Source organism: Nuphar pumila, chromosome 14, assembly GCF_984573655.1.
Source record: "Nuphar pumila chromosome 14, dmNupPumi1.hap1.1, whole genome shotgun sequence".
Classification (NCBI taxonomy): Eukaryota; Viridiplantae; Streptophyta; class Magnoliopsida; order Nymphaeales; family Nymphaeaceae; genus Nuphar; species Nuphar pumila.
In genome coordinates this window covers 78,252,748-78,276,036 of record NC_143262.1, presented here as the reverse complement: position 1 = coordinate 78,276,036, position 23,289 = coordinate 78,252,748, and the positions used below count along the sequence as shown (strand labels likewise).

At 35.2% G+C, this 23,289-nt stretch overlaps 1 protein-coding gene across 1 annotated transcript; it reads right to left on the bottom strand.

The window, feature by feature from the left end:
* Positions 1-4,291: 4,291 nt before the first annotated feature.
* LOC149817038 (uncharacterized) lies at positions 4,292-4,996 on the bottom strand. Its single transcript, XM_089987010.1, has one exon. The coding sequence runs from the start codon at positions 4,994-4,996 to the stop codon at positions 4,292-4,294; it is 705 nt and encodes a 234-aa protein (XP_089843136.1).
* Between the last annotated feature and the right edge of the window lie 18,293 nt (positions 4,997-23,289).

Below are 23,289 nucleotides of genomic sequence, written 5' to 3'. Positions count from 1 at the left end.
ATGACAAAATAGCGAAACAAACTATCTATCAAGAGGCTAATTACTTAACAAACTAAGAACTAATGTAACTAAAAACAAAATAAACTAGACTAACTGAAGATCAAGAATTAATTAAACTAGCTATTAACAAATAATTCTTTATGAAATAAACTAAGATCAAACTAAAAAGAAACAAACTAGCAAACTAACTATCAAGAAGAAAATCGTGAATAGCACTAATTCACTTGACAACCTAATTAAATCTAACCAAGTATGACAAACTAAACTAGCTTTTGATTAACTAAAATCCAGCAACCGTTAGATCAAAACTAAGTAATATTAACAAATACTTGGAAGTTGGTTAATCATGAAAACATACTAAAAATAAATTCTAATGAACTAAATCTGGACACACGTTGATTCCCAAAACTACTGAACAGCATCTATGAAATAGGTAAACCTAATCTATTTAATCTAAAAATTGCACAAAAGAAGACCGCACGGTTCGGCTGTTACTATTCAACAAAAGAAAAACATAGCTCCAAAAAAATATGATTAAACAAAACTAAAGACTCTGATCATGAATAATAGAAAAATTATAACAGCTGGCTAATACATTAAAAACTAATTTTTACCCTACAGCTTAACCATGAATATTAGCTATGGTCATTGAAGTCCGCACGTTACTTAAAAGAAACATCATTCGGCTACCACAATACCTTTGATTCTAATCTAAGCATTAATTTAAAAACTACTAGATCTAAATAAATTACTGTCTTACTAAAAAAATGGCAGAAATCTACGCTAAGTTACGTGGCTGATTACCTAACTAACCTAATAAAAACAAACGCTACTCTCTATGCTACCGCTTTTACCTAATCTAGTAAATAATTTGACTAACTAAAGAAAAACTAATCTAATATTATGATGAAAGCTTAATATCAGATATTAAATCAACAAGTAACTAATTCAGAATTGAACAAAAACACAGAAGTTCAGATCTACTTGACGTAAAGAAAAAAAAATCAGAAAAATGATGCAAGAAGCTAAATCGGGTAAAAAAACTTTTTATATGATCTAAAAACAAAATGCCAAATCAAAAAAACATGACGCAGGTTATTCTAAACTATATCTAACCTAAAACTAATCAAGAACAAGAAACTATATGAAATCTTATGCTAAACCAACGTTCTACTTACGATTATTTAATGCTTAAATCAAGAAACGTTTAAACTATCAAAAATGAACTATGTATTTTTTTCTTTTTATTTTCTTTTTTTTTTTCAGATGCAAAACATAAAATAAACTAGATGAAATATGCAGATGCTATGAACAACTAAAACTATATGCTATGCAATGCTTAATGCAATGTAAATTTTAAATCTATGGTGAAAAAGAGGGAGAAAGAAATGACCTGTCACGGATCGCCTCCGATGGAAGGTTTGAGGAGAGAAGATGGTCAATCCAGCTGTATCCACGCTGCCCCAACGAAGAGGAAGAAGTTGCCGATGATGAAAGGGTTCGAAGCTTGAAGAAAAAGGGGAAGAAGAAGAAGAAGAAGAAGAAGAAGAAGAAGAAGAAGAAGAAGAAGAAGAAGAGAATAAGGAGAGAAAGAAATCGGCAAAAGAGCGAGAGAGAGAAAGAGAGAGAGAGAAGAGAGGGGCAAGAAGGAGGGGGCGTGAACTCTAATCTGAAAAAACGTGTTTCACCCCTTGAACATAACTATTTATATTAAAATATTAGGTTAAACATATTTTTTAAAAAGAGTCTGATAGTTTTTCAATAATTTCTAAAAAATGCCTTTTGACAAATGTGTTTTCTAAAACACACATTCATAAACTAATTGAAACTTTTACTTAAACCTTTCTAAACTAATTCAAACATTAATTAAAAAATTCTAAACTAAATAAAACATTGAAAAATGCAGGGCAAGCTTTGAAAAACATGATTTTTTGATAAATTCAATTTCAATGTGGTTTCTCAAAACTAACAATAAAAATAGGTTTTTTAAAGCGATTTTAACACAGATCATGCATAAAATAAGATGAACAAAATGTGAATATGTATGAATGATCAAATAACCTCATGCTTATCATTTGCTAGTCCTCGAGCAAACTGAAGCAAAAAGCAAAAATACTAAACTAAAATAAAGGCTTAACTCACTTTCGTAGAAATCACGATTGCATTTAGCGTATGCAACAAGCCCTTTCAACCCCTGGGTTACCCCAGTGGACGAGTAAGGTCTCGTGAGGGTTTGCAGTGATGCTACCCACAAACATCTCTGTCATGTATGCATAAAAATTCAAATTCAAAATTATTAGGCAGTTGAGGAGTTTGTTTTCACAAATATTTCATGCTCTTACATTATCAAAACATGATTAGAGTCTTTTACAGACCACCACAGAATAAACTTTTTCTTTCACTTTTCTAAATAGCATAATCATTTATGCTTTATTATTAGAAAATCAAATATGTACATATCATTATTTACTTATCCTCACTCATATGTTTTATGCATAGGTTTTCTTAATAATTATATCTAAGCTGTGAACTTTTTCTTATACGCCGTTTTCTTTTTCTTTTTTTTTTCTTTTTCTTTTTCTTGATTCTTAATTTTTTATACTTTTTCTTTCTTTCTTTTGTTGAGCACTATATCAAAATTCTAGTTTTGTGACCCGTGTAACAAGTTTTGGGTCAGTGACTCCCAGGCCAGATAACCTTAGGTCACCAGATACAAAGTATCGCTCAGACTTAATTGCTCGAGTCACTAGACCTTCAATTTTCATAGTTTTATGTATAGCTTACTTTTTGTCATGTGCAATGTCAACATCTATTAGGCTTTCTATAAAGTTCATGTAATGGGCTTTCGGGCCGATGGCTCCTAAACCAGATAGCTTTAAAGCACCAGGTGTAAACACTCCTCAGGCTCTACTTGCTCGAACCAAATAGGCCACAGATATCAACTAGACAAAGAAGTGACTTTCTTCATTATCATTTTTGACATGGTACTCAAACACTTCAACTTTTGTCTAAACCCAACTACTAGAAAATACGAAGAGATCAAACAACTAAACGTATGCTCTTTTTCAGTTTTTGAGATATCATTTTCAATGTTGTTCATTTGCTTAGTTTTTTAAAAATTAAACTGTGCATATTCATACTTATGATTCAAAATTAGCTCTAACATGCATGTATCGCCATTTCTTTGAAATCCACATAAACAACCATGGTTTTCTAGATTCGTGTTAGAAAAAAAAATTGGGGCTTAAAAATTCTCTAAAAACATTAGATTTTACAAAGCAATCATATAAGTTTAAACTTGTTCCTTAAAAGCCCATTTTTTATGAGTTGTCATTAAAAATGCAAGTATGAAGACAAAAAAAGTTTGTGTGCAAACTACACCCTCCTTCATGCTTGAATGACATTGTCCTCAGTGACACTCTTTCATGCTTGTATGAAACAAAGTGAATGCACATGAGAACAAAATAAATAGGAGAAAAGGGTAAAAGTCACCTGATCCACACTGTGAAACCTTACCTAATACGGCATGTGAATGGTTTTGCAGAGGTTTCACCTTTCTCATAGTTTGCAACTCATAAAAATATATCAAAAAAGTACAATGCATACATGATCTGGGCTTAACACTCATAAAGAAAAACTACTTAAAAATAGAAAAACTACTAAAGCTATTAATAGTACATCACAAATATGGGCTACCTCCCATAAAGCGCTAAGCTTGACATCCTCAGCTAGATGGATCTCTAGTGACCCTTCATCGTCCATGAGATCAATGGACGTGAAGTCATGCTCAATCAGGGGTTCTAAAGAAAATAGTGTCATCTGTGACACTACACACTTTGTTTCCTCCAACTCTACCCCTAAGGATCCTACGGTGACTCTGAAACTTGAGATGAAGGAGTTTCATCTCTACGTGGAGACTAGTCTCAAATGATAGTGAGTCATAAACCAAACGACTAGCAGAACACACATCTAACTGCAGACCAGATTGCTTCCCTATGACATCTGTCACCTAAAAACAATCATCATATCCTGTTGCTCTGTTGGCAACATTAAAGATATGCAAGCACACACACTTGTTGCCAAAAAAAAGATCCATCTCTCCAGTATGACAATTGATACGAGCATGGGCAGTGTCCAAGAATGGTCTGCCTAGAATGATGGAGATATGGCTAGCAACATCAGTGCCCTCTATGTTCAGAATAAGAAAATCGATAGGGAAGTAAAAGTCATCGACCTTGACTACCACATCTTCCAAGATTCCTTGCAGATACCTAGTAGACCTGTCAGCCAACTACAAGACAATAGTTATGGGCTTTAGATCCCCAATCCCAAAAGTATCATAAAGGGAACCTGGCAATATGTTCATGCTTGCCCCAAGATCGAGCAGTGCATGCTCGATAGTCATGTTCTCGATGACACAAGAGATGATCGGTGCCCCAGGATCCATGAGCTTGAGTGAGGCTTGGTGTCGAAACACGAAGCTCACATGCTCAGTCAAGAAGATCATCTTGGGCAACGACCTCAATTTTCTCTTCTGCATGCAAAGTTCTTTAAGGAACTTTGCATAGGCATGCACTTGGTGGATGGTATCAAGCAAGGAGATGTCTATGTGAACCTGCTTGAACATGTCAAGCATCTCGTACATGCGCGCCCCCTGCTTGCCAAAATCGTGTGGTTTGGTTAGATCCTGAGGAAAAAGGGCTCTAGGGGTATATGAAGGAGAGGGCACAGGCCATAGGCCTTGCTTGCCTTCCTTAGGCCTGGTGGAGAAGATCGACTGGTCACTAGGTATGGTAGTTGGCTCGTCAATCGACTCCTGTGTAGGGTAGAATGCCTTTCCATTCTGAAGGTTCATGACAGAGTTGGCTTGCTCTTGGTGGGATTTTGTGAGGTGCAAGCCATAAGACATAGGTTCCTTACCCTTCGGGTTGACGACAGACTGACTCAGGAGGCTTTCCTTATTGCGCCTGCTAAAGGCCTTAACCAACTGTCCCATCTAGGTTTCTAGCTTCGCTATTGACTGTGTATGGGAGCTAAGATTGGTCTTGATGTCAGAGAAAACCTCTAACAACTTCTCCTGAAAAGATGGGCTCAATGTGGGCTCCTGAGGAGAAGGCAAGCTAAGTGAGGGGTGGGCAACCTTGTGAGAAGTTACTCTGTCTGTGTTGTGTCTGGAAGGGCAGATGGGGTGGCTCGTGTGGATTTTTTCATGTGAAGTTGGGCTGATTTCACCATCCTGGTTTATAGGTTGGTGCATAAGGACCGTGCACCGGTCTGACAAAACCTTGAAGCATCATTCACTTGCTCCTAAACAAATTCAAGATAGAGTGGTGTTGCCAAACACTCAGAAATAAAGTGTGTAGGGCTAGCATATAGCTCACACACTTTTCCTACTGAATTTATCGAGACTGGGTTAGCCAGTAATTGATCTACTTTCCTAGTCAAGTGGTCTACTTTGATTTGCAAATCATGCTCGGACCCAACTTCATAAATCTCTCCCTTTTTAGGACAACTAGGAACAAATGTGGTCCTATCAGTATGCGAGGACAAAGCATGGTGCATGAATTTTTCGCTTAATATCTCGAATAGGGCCCATGCCTCATCCTTGCTCTTGAGCATGAACGTGCCCCCACATGAAGAATCAACCATTTGCCTGTTCTTCTCGATCAGGCCATCGTAAAAGTACTACACCAGTTGTCAATGGGGCACCTGGTGGTGGGGGCACTTTCGAAGAAGATATTTCATCCTCTTCTAGGTCTCATGGAACTGTTCTCCTTCAATCTGAGAGAAACTGATAATGGTTTTATGAAACTGATTTGTCTTACCAATTGGGAAATACTTCTTGAGGAACTCATATTGCATGCATTCCCAAGTGGTAATCTGAACTGTATTGAGGGCCTTCAACCAGCGTTTGGTTGTATCCTTGAGAGAGAACGGGAACAACGTCAACCTCAATGCGTCATCCCCAAAATTATTGATCTGCATAGTGGAGCTTATCTCGAGGAACTCATCGAGATGATGGTAGGGGTCTTCGTTGTTTAGGTCATAAAAAGATGGAAGCATTTGAATTATGTTGGCCTTTATCTCAAACTGATTGGCTCCTACATTAGGTCTCATGATGCATGAGGCGGGAGTGTGAGCATTGGAAGTGAAGTACTTCCTAAGAGGACAGGTCAACTATTGATCTTGGGCCATGGGGCCAGATCGACGAGCTCTCCTAATAAGGGACTCGGGGTCCTAAACTAACCCAACAAGCTTGAGGTCAAGCAAGCATCGCCCTTGCATGTACCTCAGGGTAGACCGGTGCAATAACCGTCCTAAGTCACTAGTTTTCTACCTACCTAACGTGCAAACCCCAACAAACCACAAAGCAGGTAAAAGAAAAATAAAATAAGACTAGAAAATAGTAAATAAATAAGCACCACACACTTGCACCCAACAAATATTTTGCGAAAATTCAAACTATGGGCATGGTACCAATCGTGTGCAGTCACCTTTAAGAGTATCCTAATAAATGGGTCGTGCAAGAAAGGTAAGATGATATTTAGGATTTGCAAGCAACGTGGTTCTAAACCTACATGCCGAAAAAAAAGCTGAACAATCCTAAGTAAAGAACAGAAAGTAAACTAACACCCTAACAAAATGTGAACAAACAATGGCAATAAAGTAAATACTCATATTAATCACCGTTTCTCGACAACGACATCAAAATTTGGTGTGAGTTTTGAAAAATAATTTTTAAAATGATATTTTATGTAAAAACAATATAAAAGCTAAACACCAAAAATATAAAAACCGGCTCACACGAGTGGTGGAGTTTGGGTTGAATTCAGGGAATGGGAAATACTTGTCTTCAAACACACAAGCTAAACTACTCTTTATTGCCAAAATAAAAAGAATTAATTCAATAATTAACTAACTGAGGGAGTACGACCCTACGCAAGGGGCTGAAACAAAATAAATAAATGGCTTATTACATACCCAATTAAATGAATAAATATCAGAAATAAAACCCTAATCTAAAAAGAAAAGAAAAGGCTTCAGTGCTTCGAGTTTTCTTGTCTCTTCTTGATTGATTTGCTTCCCTTTATCCTTCCCTCTGTGTACCCTTTAGGTACTTAGGTTGAACAGTTTTGTATGGTTTACTAAAGGGCTCTATGAGGGCTCCTTGAGAGCATTTCTGAGGGCTTGAAGAAAAAGGGGAAGAAGAAAAAGAAGGGGAGAATAAGAAGAGAAAGAAATCGGCAAAAGAGCGAGAGAGAGAAAGAGAGGGGCAAGAAGGAGGGGGCATGAACTCTAATCTGGAAAAATGTGTTTCAACCCTTAAACATAACTATTTATATTAAAATATTAGGTTAAACATATTTTTCAAAAAGAGTCTGATAGTTTTTCAATAATTTCCAAAAAGGGTTTTTTGAAAAATGTATTTCCTAAAACACACATTCCTAAACTAATTAAAACTTTTACTTAAACCTTTCTAAATTAATTTAAACATTAATTAAAAATTCCTAAACTAAATAAAACATTGAAAAATGCAGGGCAAGCTTTAAAAAACATGATTTTTTGATAAATTCAATTTCAATACAATTTCTCGAAACTAGAGATAAAAATGGGTTTTGAAAGCAATTTTAACATGAATCTTGCATAAAATAAGATGAATAAAATGCGAATATGCATGCATGATCAATTGTCATACATATTTTTTTTGGCACTTACATGAAATAATAAGGTAGTTCTTTATGAAACACCTAATTATGAAAGTTATATTTCATGAGTTTATGGCTAACGTTCTTTTATTCATCTACTTCTTGAATGTTGGATTTATTCTTGTCATGCTTTGCCATCTTAAAATATCTAAATTTTAAAAAATGACAAGTAGGGTTTATGCAACTGAATTAGCCAAAACTGACAAACTTAATGGCACAAATTTCCACATTTAGAAGAGTAGGATCCCTCTTGTTTTAACTTTAGAGGGCATCGAGAAAGCCCTCACTACGGAAATAAGAGACCCTATTACTGTAGCTACTGAATAGGCCAAAGCTGCTTGTATAAAATATAAAAGGGACAATATGCTGGCCAGAACCATCATGCTCACATATATGGACGATAACCATATTAGAGTGTTTAAAGATTACCTTACAGCTAAGTTAATGTTTGATGCATTTTCTAAGAAATATGACACAACTTTTGAAACACACACAATTACTGCTAGAACAATATAATTTGTGTCGGATGCAAGAAAATGATAATGTCATTGATCATGTAAACAAAATGTTGATTAAGGCAAAGGACCAGGTGATAGTTGGGAATGTAATCCATGACTGTATGCAGATATCCACCATTTTGCATAGTCTCTCATCTTCATAAAAGATGGTACAAACTGCTCTTAAGCTGAATTCAAAAAATCTAACCTTGGAAGAGCTTCCTGCTCAACTAAAAATTGAGAAGATAGAAACAAGATAGAAAAAGTGAATTATACTTCGTAACAGATACTCCCAATTAGAGTTATAACCATTCTAGACATCTACATTTTAAGAAAAAAAAATTAAAGGCAGTGACAAATTTGATAAGAGGAAAAGTCCAACATTCTGCAAGCCATAGGCGGCCTCCTAGGCCAAGTCCTTTAAGTGTAGAAAATGTGGACACTTCAAGAGAGATTGTAGGTCGGTTAAACAACAATAATAATAGGAACAACAAGAATGACCAACAAAATGAGAGGCGAGATATAATTTGTGTGATGTCGGAATGCTCTTATGCAGACCAAGCTCTTTCTAGATGGTGGGTGTACTTTGGAGCAACACGTCATATAACAATAAGCAAGAAAGGAATGGTGGACATGGTTAAGTATAAGATTGGTGAACGTCGAGTGTACATGGGCAACAACACCTACTCTGATGTTATGGGTGTCAGGACTTATCGCATTGAAACTTCTAGAAACAATGTATTGTTGTCTAATGTCCTATTTGTACCTTCCATGAGATACAATTTAGTATCTGTCTCGGCCCTAGTTGCCAAATGTTTTGAAGTTAGGTTTCTCCTAGGAAAAGTTACTGTAGGGAAACATGGTCGAGTCCTGTTTGATAGAGTTTTTGATAAACATCATGATTATTCAAAATTGATGATTTTGATATGAATAAAACTCCTTCAATTTCTGCTTATATTAATATTGTCATTAATGTGGATGTAAGTGTTTTGCATCAAAGACTTGGACACGTTAACCTAAAAAAGATGAAGAAACTTGTTAAATTAAAATTAACACCTGATTTTAATGAATCTTCATTTCAACCTTGTATTTATGGAAAAATGACAAGGAAACCCTTTCCACAAAATATTATTAGAGGATCAAAATTATTGAAAATCATATACACTCACATTTGTGATCCTTTTAAGACTCGAACTCATAAAATAATGCAATATTTTATATCATTTATTGATGTTTTTTTTAGATACAGTTATGTATATCTTATAACTTATAAGTATGAAGCATTACATAAATTTAAATAATATCATCAAAAAGTTGAAAACCAACTTGGTAAAAAGACTAAAGTTTTACGGTCTGATCGAGGAGGAGAATATACTTCAAATGAATTTTCTAAATATTGCAAAGCCAATGGGATCAAACCGCAAACTACAACTCCTGGCACACCCCAACAAAATGGTGTGACTGAAAGATTTAATAGGACTCTCCTTGATATGGTTAGATGTATGTTATCTAATGCTTCGTTACCCAAAGTATTTTGGGGAGAAGCAATACATACAATAATATATGTTTTAAATAGGGTTCCTTGTAAAGCTATTGTGTCTACACCTTATGAATCATGGACAAAAAAAAAATATAATCTAAGTCACTTTCGTAGATGGGGTTTTGTAGCTCATATAAAGGTTATAGAGCAATCAAGAGATAAACTCATTGCTAGATCAATAAGGTGTATATTTATTGAATATTCCAAAAGATCTAAAGGTTGTAGATTTTATCACCCAGATAAGGGTTTAATCAAAAGTAGAGATGTTATTTTCTTGAAAGATCAAAACATGGAAGAAATTATTCTCAAAATAAATAGAGACGATCCTCTTGATTTATATTATGATTTTGATGACTCGCAAGAACCTATAAGCAATGGTGAACCTACTGAAATCTCTTCATTTTCTTCTCATCAGTCTCAGGTTTGGCAAAAAAGGTCTAGAACTCCTCCATCTTTTTTAGATGACTATTATGTCTACCTGTCGAAGAAACTGTGTTATGCTTTAGACATGGAAGATAACCTTTCATATGGTGAGGCAATAAACTCGCGTGAGTTAATAAACTGGGTAAATGTAACAACCCTAACTCATCCCCATTGAAAAGTAAAAAAAAAAAATTAAAAGACAATTGCAGAAACCAATACCCAAGGATCTGGGGCTTCACAGACTTAACCAAATTTCAAACCATAAGAGATCCTACATTGAACCAACAATCAAATAACTAACTCTATTAATCAATAATCAAAGTTTAAGAACAAAATTAAATTAATGTCTAAAATCATAGAGCCACACTATCCAAGAATAACAGAAGTAAATCACGCAGTCTCATAGGCTCTCTCTAGCAGTCGTCCTCATCACTGAGCTTCAAATCCTGTGAAAATTATAGAAAGTACTGGGTAAGAATCAAAGATCCTTTGTACGAATTCCTCTAAAGATCCAAATGGGCAAGAAACATCATAAATCAAACTCATGCAAGTTTTCAAAAGAAATAAAACAACGACAATCTCATAAACCATTTACTATTCAGGCATTTAAAAGTAATCATCATGCAATGACAATATCTCACATGAAACAGAATAAGTAAGAATGCATGAACTAATGCAGAATAGTAAATATGCATGATTACAATGCATATGCATGAATAGATTATTAAGTTATTATCAAATTTCTCTTTTGCATGCAAGTCTCTATTAAATGCACACAAGTTTATTTTCACTTTTCATTAAAATTCGCGGATACTCAAAATATGCACAACAGTTCCTTAAGTTCAAGTTAGGTTCCTAGTAATAGCTTAACACACAATTTGTATTTTATTACTGGGTTCCACACTTGTTCCTCGATTGATTTTAGGAATCAACACCATCTATCAAAATATTAAAAATCAACATCTAATGTCGGGACATCAGGGAAATCAACATCTACTGATGTCACTTTCTTAGTATACTAATAACAATAATTGTATCTACAATACCACCCTCAGGCAAAGTGGCGTGAAACTCCCTAAAACCGTGGCCAAGAAGTAAACTACCATATCGGGTTTAGGGTCATAATCGCATACAAAGTTTTAGTATCCTCACAGTTTTTCTAAAATCGCCATCTAAGATTCCTACATTGTGGAAGGGACATCCAATAAGAAAAACATTAATTACACTGTTTATCTCTTTTATCTTTATAACAAAAGTCAAATTCTCTACATGAGAATCATTTTGCAAATCAACATGCAAAACACAATACGGAACCTTGCCTGTTACAAGTTTAACAGTGCAATCAATTTAGAAACCAATAATTTTAGAATGGATTTTGCAATGCATAAAACAAACCTTGGAGCAACACATGCTTTCAGTCCACATGGCATACAATGGTTCACATTTGACCATCAATGCATCCTATGCAAAATCATTAGTGAACATGCACACACACAACTATTGAAACATGTCCACAAATGCACATTTGTTCACACAATACGAATATACATATAAAACAATTTACATATGCATATGAACACATGCTTGGAATATACATTTTGCTTTCATGATTCATCTCATGCATATCATACAAACATGCACATGATCATGTTAATGAAACATTAAACTAGCTTTAGAATTTACGTGTTCATGATATGCACATCTATGCCAACATGATATTCAATTTCATGAGTATACATAACCAACAAACATGTTTGCCAATTCGAGCATGCTCAGCTTACAAAACATAATTACTGAATAAAAGCTATGCTACCCCCATACGCAGGGCAGCATTCGCATATTGTTGGCAGCATTAAAAAATAATAAAAATCCAACCATACCATGATAGTATAAAGAAAGATACAATTCTAGCATTAGAATAACTCATTTGATTCATATAGACAGTTTTTTAAACAATTTCTAATTTCAACAGGTTATAAGACAATTTTAACCAACCTAATGACATCAAATAAAATTTTGATATGAAAGCAACTATGACAATCTCAAAATAGCTTCACCATAACATGTTAAAAATGTTGGAAAGATTTGTTATTCATCTTAATAAAAAATTGAGTTTTCTTTTATTTTAACCACCAAGGATTTTGGCGTATGCACATAGGCCTTGATGGAAAATCTTAAAAACAGAGTTAATCAACATACTGGGGCATAAAATAGGTCTATATCCAAACAAAATAGATGTGCATGATAGATCTGGACCAGATCTGCGTGTACATGTGTTCAGCAGGCCCAGTCTAGCCAAAGAGTGAGTATACAATAGGTCTGGACCAGATCTGCCTGTACAACTGCTTGGTGGATCCAAATCAGAAATTTCATATATATTTAGACCTAAACATGCTTCCTTAATGGATACGATATATGATAAAATCAGAAACTGCATAAGCATTTAAATTTGAACATGTTTAATTAATAGAAACGATGCATGATAAAAAAAAATATTAAAACTACATATGCATTTAAATTTAAACATGATTATCAATCTCAGAAACTAATCATGCATATCTAGTTCAAATAAACTAACATGCATATATAAATCTCATAAACTAACATGTTGTAGATCTGTATTAGATCTGCCACATGCATGTATATCATATTTTTGCTTGTATATAACCACCTTCAATGACATTTTGCACATGTAAATAAGTTTGGAAACTAACTTCATATTGTTGCCTGATGCAACTTTTTCAATAAAGCATTTTAAAAATATATTTTTGATAAAATATGTGTGCAAACCGTGTATCAAATCATAAAAACTGGCTCACATGAGTGGTGGAGTCTGGGTCGAACTCAAGGAATGAAAAATACTTTGTATTTAAGCACACAATTAAACTACGCTTTATTGCCAAAAAGAAAAATCAATTAATAGAGTAAATAAGAAAAGAGTGCAGCCCTCTGCAGAGGACGTTAAACAAATGAATAATGGTCTTATTACAAACCCAATTAAATGAAATAAAATAAAATAAACCCTAATCTAAAAATAAAGACAAGGTCTTCAGTGCTTCGAGTCTTTAGTCCTCTTGATCTTCTTCTATGTTGAGCACTTTTGCATGGTTTGATTAAGGGCCTTTCTGAGGGCTTGAGGGGTCTGAAGGGCCTTTTGAGGGGACCTTTTAAAGACCTCATAGGGCACCTCGGAGGTCCGAAGAGGGGCTCACTACACGTCTGATCGCTTCCCTGCAAAACAAAAATAAAAAAACATAGTAAAACACATAGAACTAAATAAAAATCTAATAACTAATGAACTAAAAATCAGCAAAAACCAAATTTAAACTAACTAAAAACAACTACTAAATATGTAACTAACTACGAACCAACTAATAACAAACTAAAGTGCTAAAAGACAAAATAGCAAAATAACCTAACTAACTACAAATCAAGAACTAACTTGTAACAACTAATGATTAACTAATTCAAGAAACTAAGAAGCTAATTAAACCTAAAGATAAAGAAAGCAATCTGTTGAATATGGCTACCTAACTAATTAATTAATTTAGTATCAATAGAAATTAACAAGAATTAACTACCACAAAAATTAACTAACACCTAATGCTAATCGGCTAACAAGAATTAATTGGAACTAGCTATGAAACTGAATGCGAAAATGGATAACTAACTAAAAGCCAATGGACAGTTAAGGAAACATGTATGACATTCATGATTAAACTAACCTAATTAACAACTTGGAAATAATATACTATCTAACCTAATCTATTCAATATAAAAAAAACAATGAACACGAGGCCATACGTAGCTCAACTACTACCATTCAATTTTACTTAACATTAAAGTGCAAATTGACGTGAAAAGAACCTTAGTACCTTAACATAAAAAAATTAATCACAACAGACTAAAATTGATTAAGGTCTGTGTCTAACTTGCAATTTTGATTAGCGCATCAACGATGTTAAGTAAATAAGGTTGTGATAATCGAAAGAACCTATAACTCAGCTGGACTAAAAATTACTTTTAAAGTTAATCTAAGCAATACTAAAAATTGCTAGAACTAAATTAATTAGCTGTCTACTAAAAAAAATGGCAGAGAAAAACTACTTTAGTTGGTTGAATAGAATAATTAACTGACCACTTGCAATAAAGAATTACTACACTATAGGGTTATCGATTTTTTTTTCTCTTTTTTTTTCTTTTTGTACTTCTAATCTAATAAGTAATCTAATTAACTAAAAAACTAAAGTAATGTTTACTAAAAGCTTAATGGCAGCTATTGAATAGTGATCAATGCAAAGAACTATGATTTATTTGATGTCATCTAAAAAAAACAATATTCAGAAAACTATGTAAAGTGCTAATCGGTTAGAATAAAAAAAAACTTTATTTACGTGATATAAAAACAAAACAACGAATATAAAAACGTGTTGCAAGCTATTCTAAACTAGATCTAATCTAAAACTTATCAAGAATCAAGAAAAGACACTAAAACCCTCTGTTAAAACTATCGATCTACCTATATTATGGTTATTCTATGCATAAATCAAGAAATGGCTACACTATATCAAATGAAATATATATTTTTTTCTCTTTATATTTTTCAGATGCTAAATATAAATTAATCTAACTAAATATGCAGATGATGCAATGATCAAACTAAATACTATGCAATGCTATGCAAACTAAACTACGAGGAAACAAGGGGAGAAGAAGTGAACCAGACGATCCACTTCCGACGGATGGGTTGATAAGAGAGTGTGGTTGATCTCAAGCTGCACGCACGCCTCCTCGACGAAGAAGAAGATGTTGCCGACTACGAGAAGGGTTAGAAGCAAGAAGAAAAAGAAGAAGAAGAAGAAGGAGTAGGAGAAGAGGGAGAGGAAGAAATCGGCAAAGAGAGAGAGAAAGAGCAAGGGAGAGAAAACCAGAGAGAGAAGGGCATGAATCCAATGCTGGAAAAAATATGGCTGCTAGAAAAAAATTAATATTTATACTCCTTTCTTAGGGCAAAACATGTTTTTTCATAAAAAGTTTGACAAATTTTTATAATTTCTAAAAAGGGTCTTCCTCAAAAACGTGTTTTCTAAAAGTGTTTTTTTTCTAAATTAATTAAAATTAGTTAGTTAAGTTCTAATCTAATTAAACTATAATTAAGAAAATTCTAAACTAACTAAAAACACTAGAAATGCAAGGCAAGCTTTGAAATGTGTGTTTTTTTTTATATTTTCCATTTTAACATGATTTCTCAAAACTGACAATAAAAATGGGTTTTTAATGTGATTTTTCTATGAATCATGCATAAATATGGATGAATAAAATGCAAAATATATGCATGATCACTGCCCACTATGACCGAAAATCAGCACCACTTTATGGTACAACAAACTGATTTTCAGCGTTATTAAAAGTGTAAAATAAATTAGTTTTAGCATGCATATTTATATCAACAACTATATATGAAAAAGAAACAACATGCTAGACTTTGGAATAGTTCTGGTTTTGGATTAGATTTGATCCAAAACCCGACTTGGATGGGTCAGCCGAATGTACAGTCAGTCACACACACACACACACACACACACACACACACACACACATATATATATATATATATGTGTGTGTGTGTGTGTGTGTGTTGGACCTACGGCAAGCCTACCATGGCTGCAACATACAAGGGTCAATTCTTATACATATTAACATATATGCATATTAAGGAAGCTCATGTTATGAAATAAAAAATTAGAGATATGAGCATGGGAATGAGATCTGAATATGCAGCCTTAATTAAAATCGATTCATGATAAACAGAAACTGCATATGCATTAAATTTGAATATTTATACTTAATTAGAAATGATATATGTTAAATAGAAATATCTTATGCATTAAATCTGAATATGATTATCACTCTAAGCATGTTGTTGTGTTCATAGTATGAGTAATAAGACCTGCTAAGTGAAATCTGTACATGCACTTAACAAGGAAATTCAATGCATGAACACATACAAACCAAGATCGGGATCAACCAACTATATCCAAGTTGTACATGCACTTAACAATGATATTAGAACACATACAGATTTTTAAAAACCTCCAAATTAATGATTTCGAAAACTATGCACACATAATGAGAATCACACTTTAGGAAAAAGATAAATCTGTACATATACGTGTATACTCGAAATCATGTATTTCAAGATATATACATTTGAATAAAAAAATCAGATTTCCCCCTTTTCTTTACCCTTTTATTTATTTATTTTTTTCTACCAAAGACATTACATAAACCTAATTTAGGTTATTTCTCCCCATTTGAATCAAGAGAGAAACTCGTACCTTCGATCGGAGATAGAAAAAAATTGAAAATATACGTAAGATGCCAGGAATAGAAGGAGATCCCTCTCCTTCTTCTTCTTCCTTTCTTCCTTCCGCTTTTCCTATCTTTTCTCTCTTTTTTTTTTCTTTCTTTTCCTTTCTTTCTTCTCTGTCTCCCTCTCTCTCTCTCTAGAAAATAAAATCTAGAGAGAGGGGAAAGTTAGACCCTTTTATAATCTTTTTTTTATCTTCTAGAGAGAGGGTGATGCCTCTTCTCGAGTTTATCACCCATTTGGCTTAAAAATAGAGTTCTACCAGTGTAGAACTCTATCTCTAACCTCTTTTTCACTTTTTAACAAATTTATTACTTTATTGTTTTTACGTTTTACTATGTGTGGGTTCTTCTAGAATCCCTACATATTATGTAGAGTTTCACAAATGTAGAACTCTGCCATACCAAAAATAAATTTTTAGAATAAATTATTTTTTAATATTTAATTAATAAATTAATTATTATTTATTAAATAATAAAATTTCAAAAAGTTTCAGAGGATATCTCACCCCTCTGGGAGTCTTTTTAAACTTTGAATTTTATCAATTAAACCTTCATATTGAATTTAAAACTTTAAATTTGTTAGAATTAGATTTTGAATCTGGATTTGAATCTAAGATACAAAATTAATATTCAATATCTATATGTATCTCAAACTGGACCAGATCCTAATTAATATGGGTCTTGGGCTGGGTTCAGATCTATATTAACTTGGGTCAAATTGATCGGATCTGATTCTATCCAATCCAGAACCGATTACATCGAGGTGGGCCTTTTTTTAAAAAATACAATTTTCGGGCCAACCGTAGCTCGAATTCAGAAAAAAAAATATCAATGTTTTCAAGATTTTAAGATGCATCTAATGATATATTACCTGAATTTTGACTCTGAATTTTGCTCAAATTTTGTTTAATTTTAAAGGTCAAAAATAAAAAGTTTTACATCTTAATTGGCTCGTTTAGGTCTTGTCAATGAGACCTAGGCCAAACCCAGACTCAACTGACATCACCTAAAATCGAGGATTTATCATTTTTTCTACAATACAACCAATTTTTCTGAAATCTTAAAATTTAGCATAGTAGAAAAACACACACGATATTATAGTAAAAGCCATGGATGAAAAAAATGAGTCCATTGAGAAAAAACAGGTCTGAGAATTGACTAATTTAACCTGAGAAAAGGAAAGCCATTGAATGTAAAAGAATTTTAAAGAAGAAATTCAAGTTTGATGGTAGTATTGATAAATTTAAAGCAAGATTAGTTGCTAAGGATTTTTCTCAGAAAAAAGGATTAGATTATGTTGACACATATTTACCTGTTATAAAATTTGCCTCGATAAGGATAATTCTTGCTATTATAGTTCACTATAACCTAAATTTACATCAAATGAATGTTAAAACCGTTTTTCTTAATGGTGAGCTTAAGAAAACCATTTTTATAGAGCAACCTAAAGGCTATATAATAAAAGGCAAAGAAGATAAAGTATATAGGTTAAAAAAATCCCTATACGGACTCAGGCAATCACCACGTCAGTGAAACTTAAAGTTTCATAAGGCAATTATGTCATTAAGGTTTGTGGCAAATAAATTTGACTACCGTATTTATGTTTGGAAAATTGAAAGTAAATTTGCTATTCTTTCACTATATGTGAATGACAGTCTTGCAAGTGATGGTTAAGTTCTCAGTTCAAAATGAAAGACATGGGAGAAACATCCTATTTTCTTGGAATTAAAATCACTCGAGATAGAAACTCCAAACTTTTAAGCTTAGTCAAGAAAAGTATTTAAATTATATACTCAAGAAATTTAAAATGAGTGATTGTAAGACTGTTAGAACACCTGTGGTAAAAAGTGTCAAAGTGAGTAAGAATGATAGTCCTGGTGATGGACAAGAAAGGCTAAATGTCTCTTATGCATAAGTTGTTGGAAGCTGAATGTATGTTATGCTATGCACAAGGCCAAGGCCTGATATCAGCATTGTTGTTGGCCTCGTTAGTCGCTACCAAAGTAATTCTGGTTGACCACACTGGTAAGCAGTAAAAAGAATATTTTGATATTTAAAAGGGACTATAAACTTGAAATTATGCTTTCAAGCTGATTTTTTAGAATTAACTGGGTATTCTGATGTTGACTTTGTAGGCAGTAGAGATGATAATAAATCCAGTTCTAGATATGTTTTTCTCCTCGGAGGAGGAGCAATTTCCTGGTCTTGTAAGAAAAAATGTTGCATAACTCAGAATACTAAAAAAGCTAAATATATTGCATGCAATGCAGCTGCCACATTTACCATTTGGATAAGCCGCTTCATTAATTATTTGAAGCAGGATATAACCAATGGGCCAGCTTAAATTTATTGTGATAATCAGTCTGCCATCTCTCTTATAAAGAGTGGAGCAGATAATTCTAAAAGTAAACATATAATGATAAAGTACCATTATATTCATATTCTGATTGAAATGAATGAAATCAAAGCGAGCTTCTTACCTACATCTCATATGATTGTTAATCATTTAACAAAGAGCATATCAGAGAAAATGTTCTTGAAATATGTATCCTATATGAGATTGAAATATGTCTAACAAAGACATACGTCTAGATAAGAAACTAAATAATACAACTCGTTACAAGAATGTTGATGCAAGTGAAATACTCTAATAGTGGAAGGTAAAATCCTACGTCATGATTAGCTACACGTGGCCAAGTGAGAGATGTTGGTCATACATGACCTCCGTGGCCATGTTTCACAGAGAGTCTCACTCTCATTGAAGAGAGAGGTGGACACACTCTCTCCAACGGGTGAAATCGCTCAGAGAAGGGACTTATTCAAAATGAAGCATTATTCATTTTGGATAAGCTCATATTGTGAAACGGCTGCCCACTTTCACGCTGGGTTATCGGCTACACATGAAGGAGTAAATCCCCAACATAACATCTCTCTTAAGAGAGGGCTTACTCACCCATATGGAAAAATGAGGGAGAGCAAACCCCTCTTGAAGCAGGCTGTAAATCATTCTCTCACACATCCATTTTGGTCAATTGATCAGCGCTGGCTTTTATTTTCCATTTCATCTTAAGGTGCAGTCTCCGTCACTTTTAGAGTCATCTCTAGCCAAACCACCCTTCAAGTTGTCAGGATCCATGTTCTCCAAATGAATAACCATTTTTTCCCTCGTTTCTGCACAGACTTAGAGATGAAAAGGCCTCTAGGAAACTGATTCTCTTCCCAAGAAATAGTAAGGTCCCCCCACGCCTTATCACATAATGCTCTCGTAAATTCACAATCCCAAAACAGGTGGAATTGTGATTCTTCACCATTGTGACAAGGAGAGCACCTGCTAGCCAACTTAAATCTCATTTTCTTAAGTTTCATCTCAGTCATTACCCCATCCACCAATATTAGCCAGCCCAACATAATGCCCCTTAAAGGTAAACCCCCTCCCCTTGGCGCTTTGTCCGAGAGTGCAGCTGCCGTTGGTCCACATAAGGCCCTATATGCAGAACTTGAAGAGGAAACACGGTTATTGGAGAATTTCCAGCTAACCGAGAAAGTTCATCCTCTCCCAACTTGACCCCCGAAAGTTGCTGCATCAGACACATCCACTGACGAATGCCTTGTTCCGAGGGTTGTCTCTTAAAGACTACCTCCCACCCACCACCTGCATAGACCAGACGTCTTGAACCTTCATGAATTTACCTCTTACAGCTTGAACACTTCCGAGAACATGTCCCTAAGAAGTTCATCACCAATCCATAAATCCTAACAAAACAAGGTGTTTTTGCCTTTACTAATCAAAATCTTTATACCTTGACAGAAATAAGCCAATGCATCCATCCAGCCCCTCCATAATCTTGAACCCTTCCTCCACTTGTATAGCTTTATGTCCACTTCCACGGCCATCCCAACAAATCGTACCTCTCTTTGAGAACCTTAGTGACCTTGGTTTTCTCCTCACAAATCTTCCAAAGCCATTTTGTTTGTTGAAGAAATGAAAGTTTTTAATTCCAAGGCCCCCATATCCGTCGGCTGTCACCAAAGTCCAAGATACCTTGCTCATTACTTTCTCATCCACCTTACCCTTCCAAATAAAGCATTTAAATAGTCAGGTCAGACACTTCTCCACCTTATTGATCTTGAACAGCTGCAAATAATGAACCACTACATGATATATTGTACTTGATCAAGTTCACCTGACCAGCAATCGACAAAAACCGTGAAGCGCACGTCTGCGTTCTTGATCTTATACGATCCTCCACAAGATTCAAATGTAGTTCCCTCGAAATTCCTGGGTGTAGGGGTAGTCTCAAATACTGTAAGGGCAATGAAGTCTGTTGGCATTCAAAGATCCTCGAAGCCACCCGCTGCATTTTCCCTGAATCATCATTCAAAAGGCTTAATTATGCTCCTGTTAGAAGGATGGAGAAATGGGAAAATATATTAGTTAAAAGAGGTCGGGGTAGGCATAGGAAGACATGGATGGAGATGATAGGAAAGGATATGAATGCTTTGAACCTCACCGAGGACATGGCATTGGATAGAAATGATTGGAGGAGAAGGATTCATGTGGAAGACCCAGAATAATTTTCTTTTTTGGTTCATATCGCCGACCCCAATTGTTTTGGGATGAAGGCGTAGTAGTAGTAGTTGTTGTTGTTGTTGCATCATTCAAGACAACTATCTGACTTTTGTTGCCATTCATTTTTAAACCAAACACTTCAGAGGAGCATCGTAGGATGATCCACAACCTCCACATATTCTTGACCGTAGCTTCTCCAAATAACTGTAAATAATTTGCTCAAAGGAGATGGAAAACCGATGTGTTTTTAGAAGCTTTAATGCCATTAAACTTACATTGGGTTTCGCCTCATTCGGCGTTGTAGAGAGCCCCTCCATCGCCAAAATAAACCACGGTGAGAGAGGGTCTCCTAGACGCAACCATCTTTTAGGAGCTAAAAATTCTCCTGATTTGCCATTAATGAACACAACCACTGAAGTAGAAGAAAGAATTGCAAGTATCCCACTCGTGCCACTTTGTGCCAAAGCCCATCCAGTCCATGCACTTGCATAGAAAATCCCAATCAAGTGAATCAATTGCTTTCTCAAGGTTTGTTTTCAAAATGAATGACTTACGGCCCGAACACTTGATTGTATGAATCGATTCATGTGCCAAGATGCATGACTCGTGCAATTTTGTTCCCGGTATAAACACACTTTGTGAAGGTGTGTAATTTTATCAATCACCTCCTTCAATCTTGCAAAGTGATGATCTTGAAAATTGTCCCTGTTGGAGATATCGGTCTAAATCTATCAATATCCACACATTTGTTTTCCTTGGGGATAAGGACGATGAGGGACTTAGCCAAGCACTTAGGTATTTTAGTATTCTTATGAAAGTCTGAAAGAACAGCGAGAATCTCATGCTTACCAAGCTCCCAAGTGGCATGAAAGAATTCGATGGACAATTCGTCGACACCCGGTGTCTTGCCCCTCCTCCCCCGGAGACCATACCACCTGCTTTGAGTTCCTCTATCGTGAAAGGTTCAATCAATTCCAAGGTCTTGAAACTCATACCCAAGATATCAAAATCCAGGTCGTTCGCCTTAGAGAATCTCCTCTTAAAGATCTTTGACGCACCTTTCAAAAGACCCCCACCCTCAAGCCTTGATCCTTCAATGGTTAATGAATGAATTCTACTGATTCTTCATTTTTAGGACGCGGTAATATGAAAGAATATCGTGTTTGTCTACTCAGATTTCAACTAGTGCGCTTTTACCCTTTGCCACCACCTTATATTTTCTCTCAACCTCCATTCTTTGATATCTCTAACTAACCCCTCCCTCTTCGCCTTCAAATCATGGGACGTGCCCCCCAATGTCCCTTCCTCCAAGATCTGCATGGATTTGAGTTGATCCTCCCATGTATTGATTAGATGGAATTTGGATTTGCAATGCTGATGATTCCATTCAATCAGTTTTGACCTAATGAAAGCCACTTTGTTGGCCATCCTTAGTGTCGCCCACTTGGTTGAATCCTGATTGATGCCCCCCACCAGATTTGGACATGCTTCAACAAGTCCTCCTCTTTCAGCCACCACAATTTCAATTTAAAAGACTTACCTGCGGCACCCCATCCTTCTCCTCAAGATAACCAAATGAGTGAGTGGTCCGATATTGTAATCCTTAAGACACGCGCTCATGAGCAAGGTTGTTAAATGCAATGAGGCGAAGCGAGGCGTTGAGCCTGCGCTTCACCTCTGAGGCGTACGCCTCAGGTACTAAGGCGTACGCCTCTCACAACTGGTATGGAAGTGAAGCGGTGGGAGGGGAGGCAGTAGGAGAAGGACCACGCACCCAGCTGGTACGGAAGCGAGGGGGGGCCGCGTCCGAAACCAGCTATGTCGGTCGTCCGGTGGTCGGAGAAGACTGAGCAGCATAGCAACTCCGGTGGTCGGTGGTCACAACTGGTCGAAGGTTGATGAGGGGCAATTTGCGCATCACAACAACGCCTTAGTACCTTGAGCGTGCGCCTCGCCTCTGAGGCGTACGCTTCAGGTAATGAGGCGTACGCCTCTCACAACACTGCTCATGAGTCATGATGTCTCAACCAAGGTTGTAAGTATCATATTGTTACCCATATCGATTGGGCTCAAATTAAGACCGTATTGTAAAGTATTGTTACCCGTATCGGTCGGGCTTAAATTAAGACGGTATCGTATTGTAAAATATCATAATTTGTAAATAAAAATTTACAAAAAATT

Coding starts and splice junctions, on each gene's coding strand:
- LOC149817038 (XM_089987010.1), bottom strand. CDS start 4,996: ATGGGACAGTTGGTTAAGGCCTTTAGCAGGCGCAATAAGGAAAGCCTC.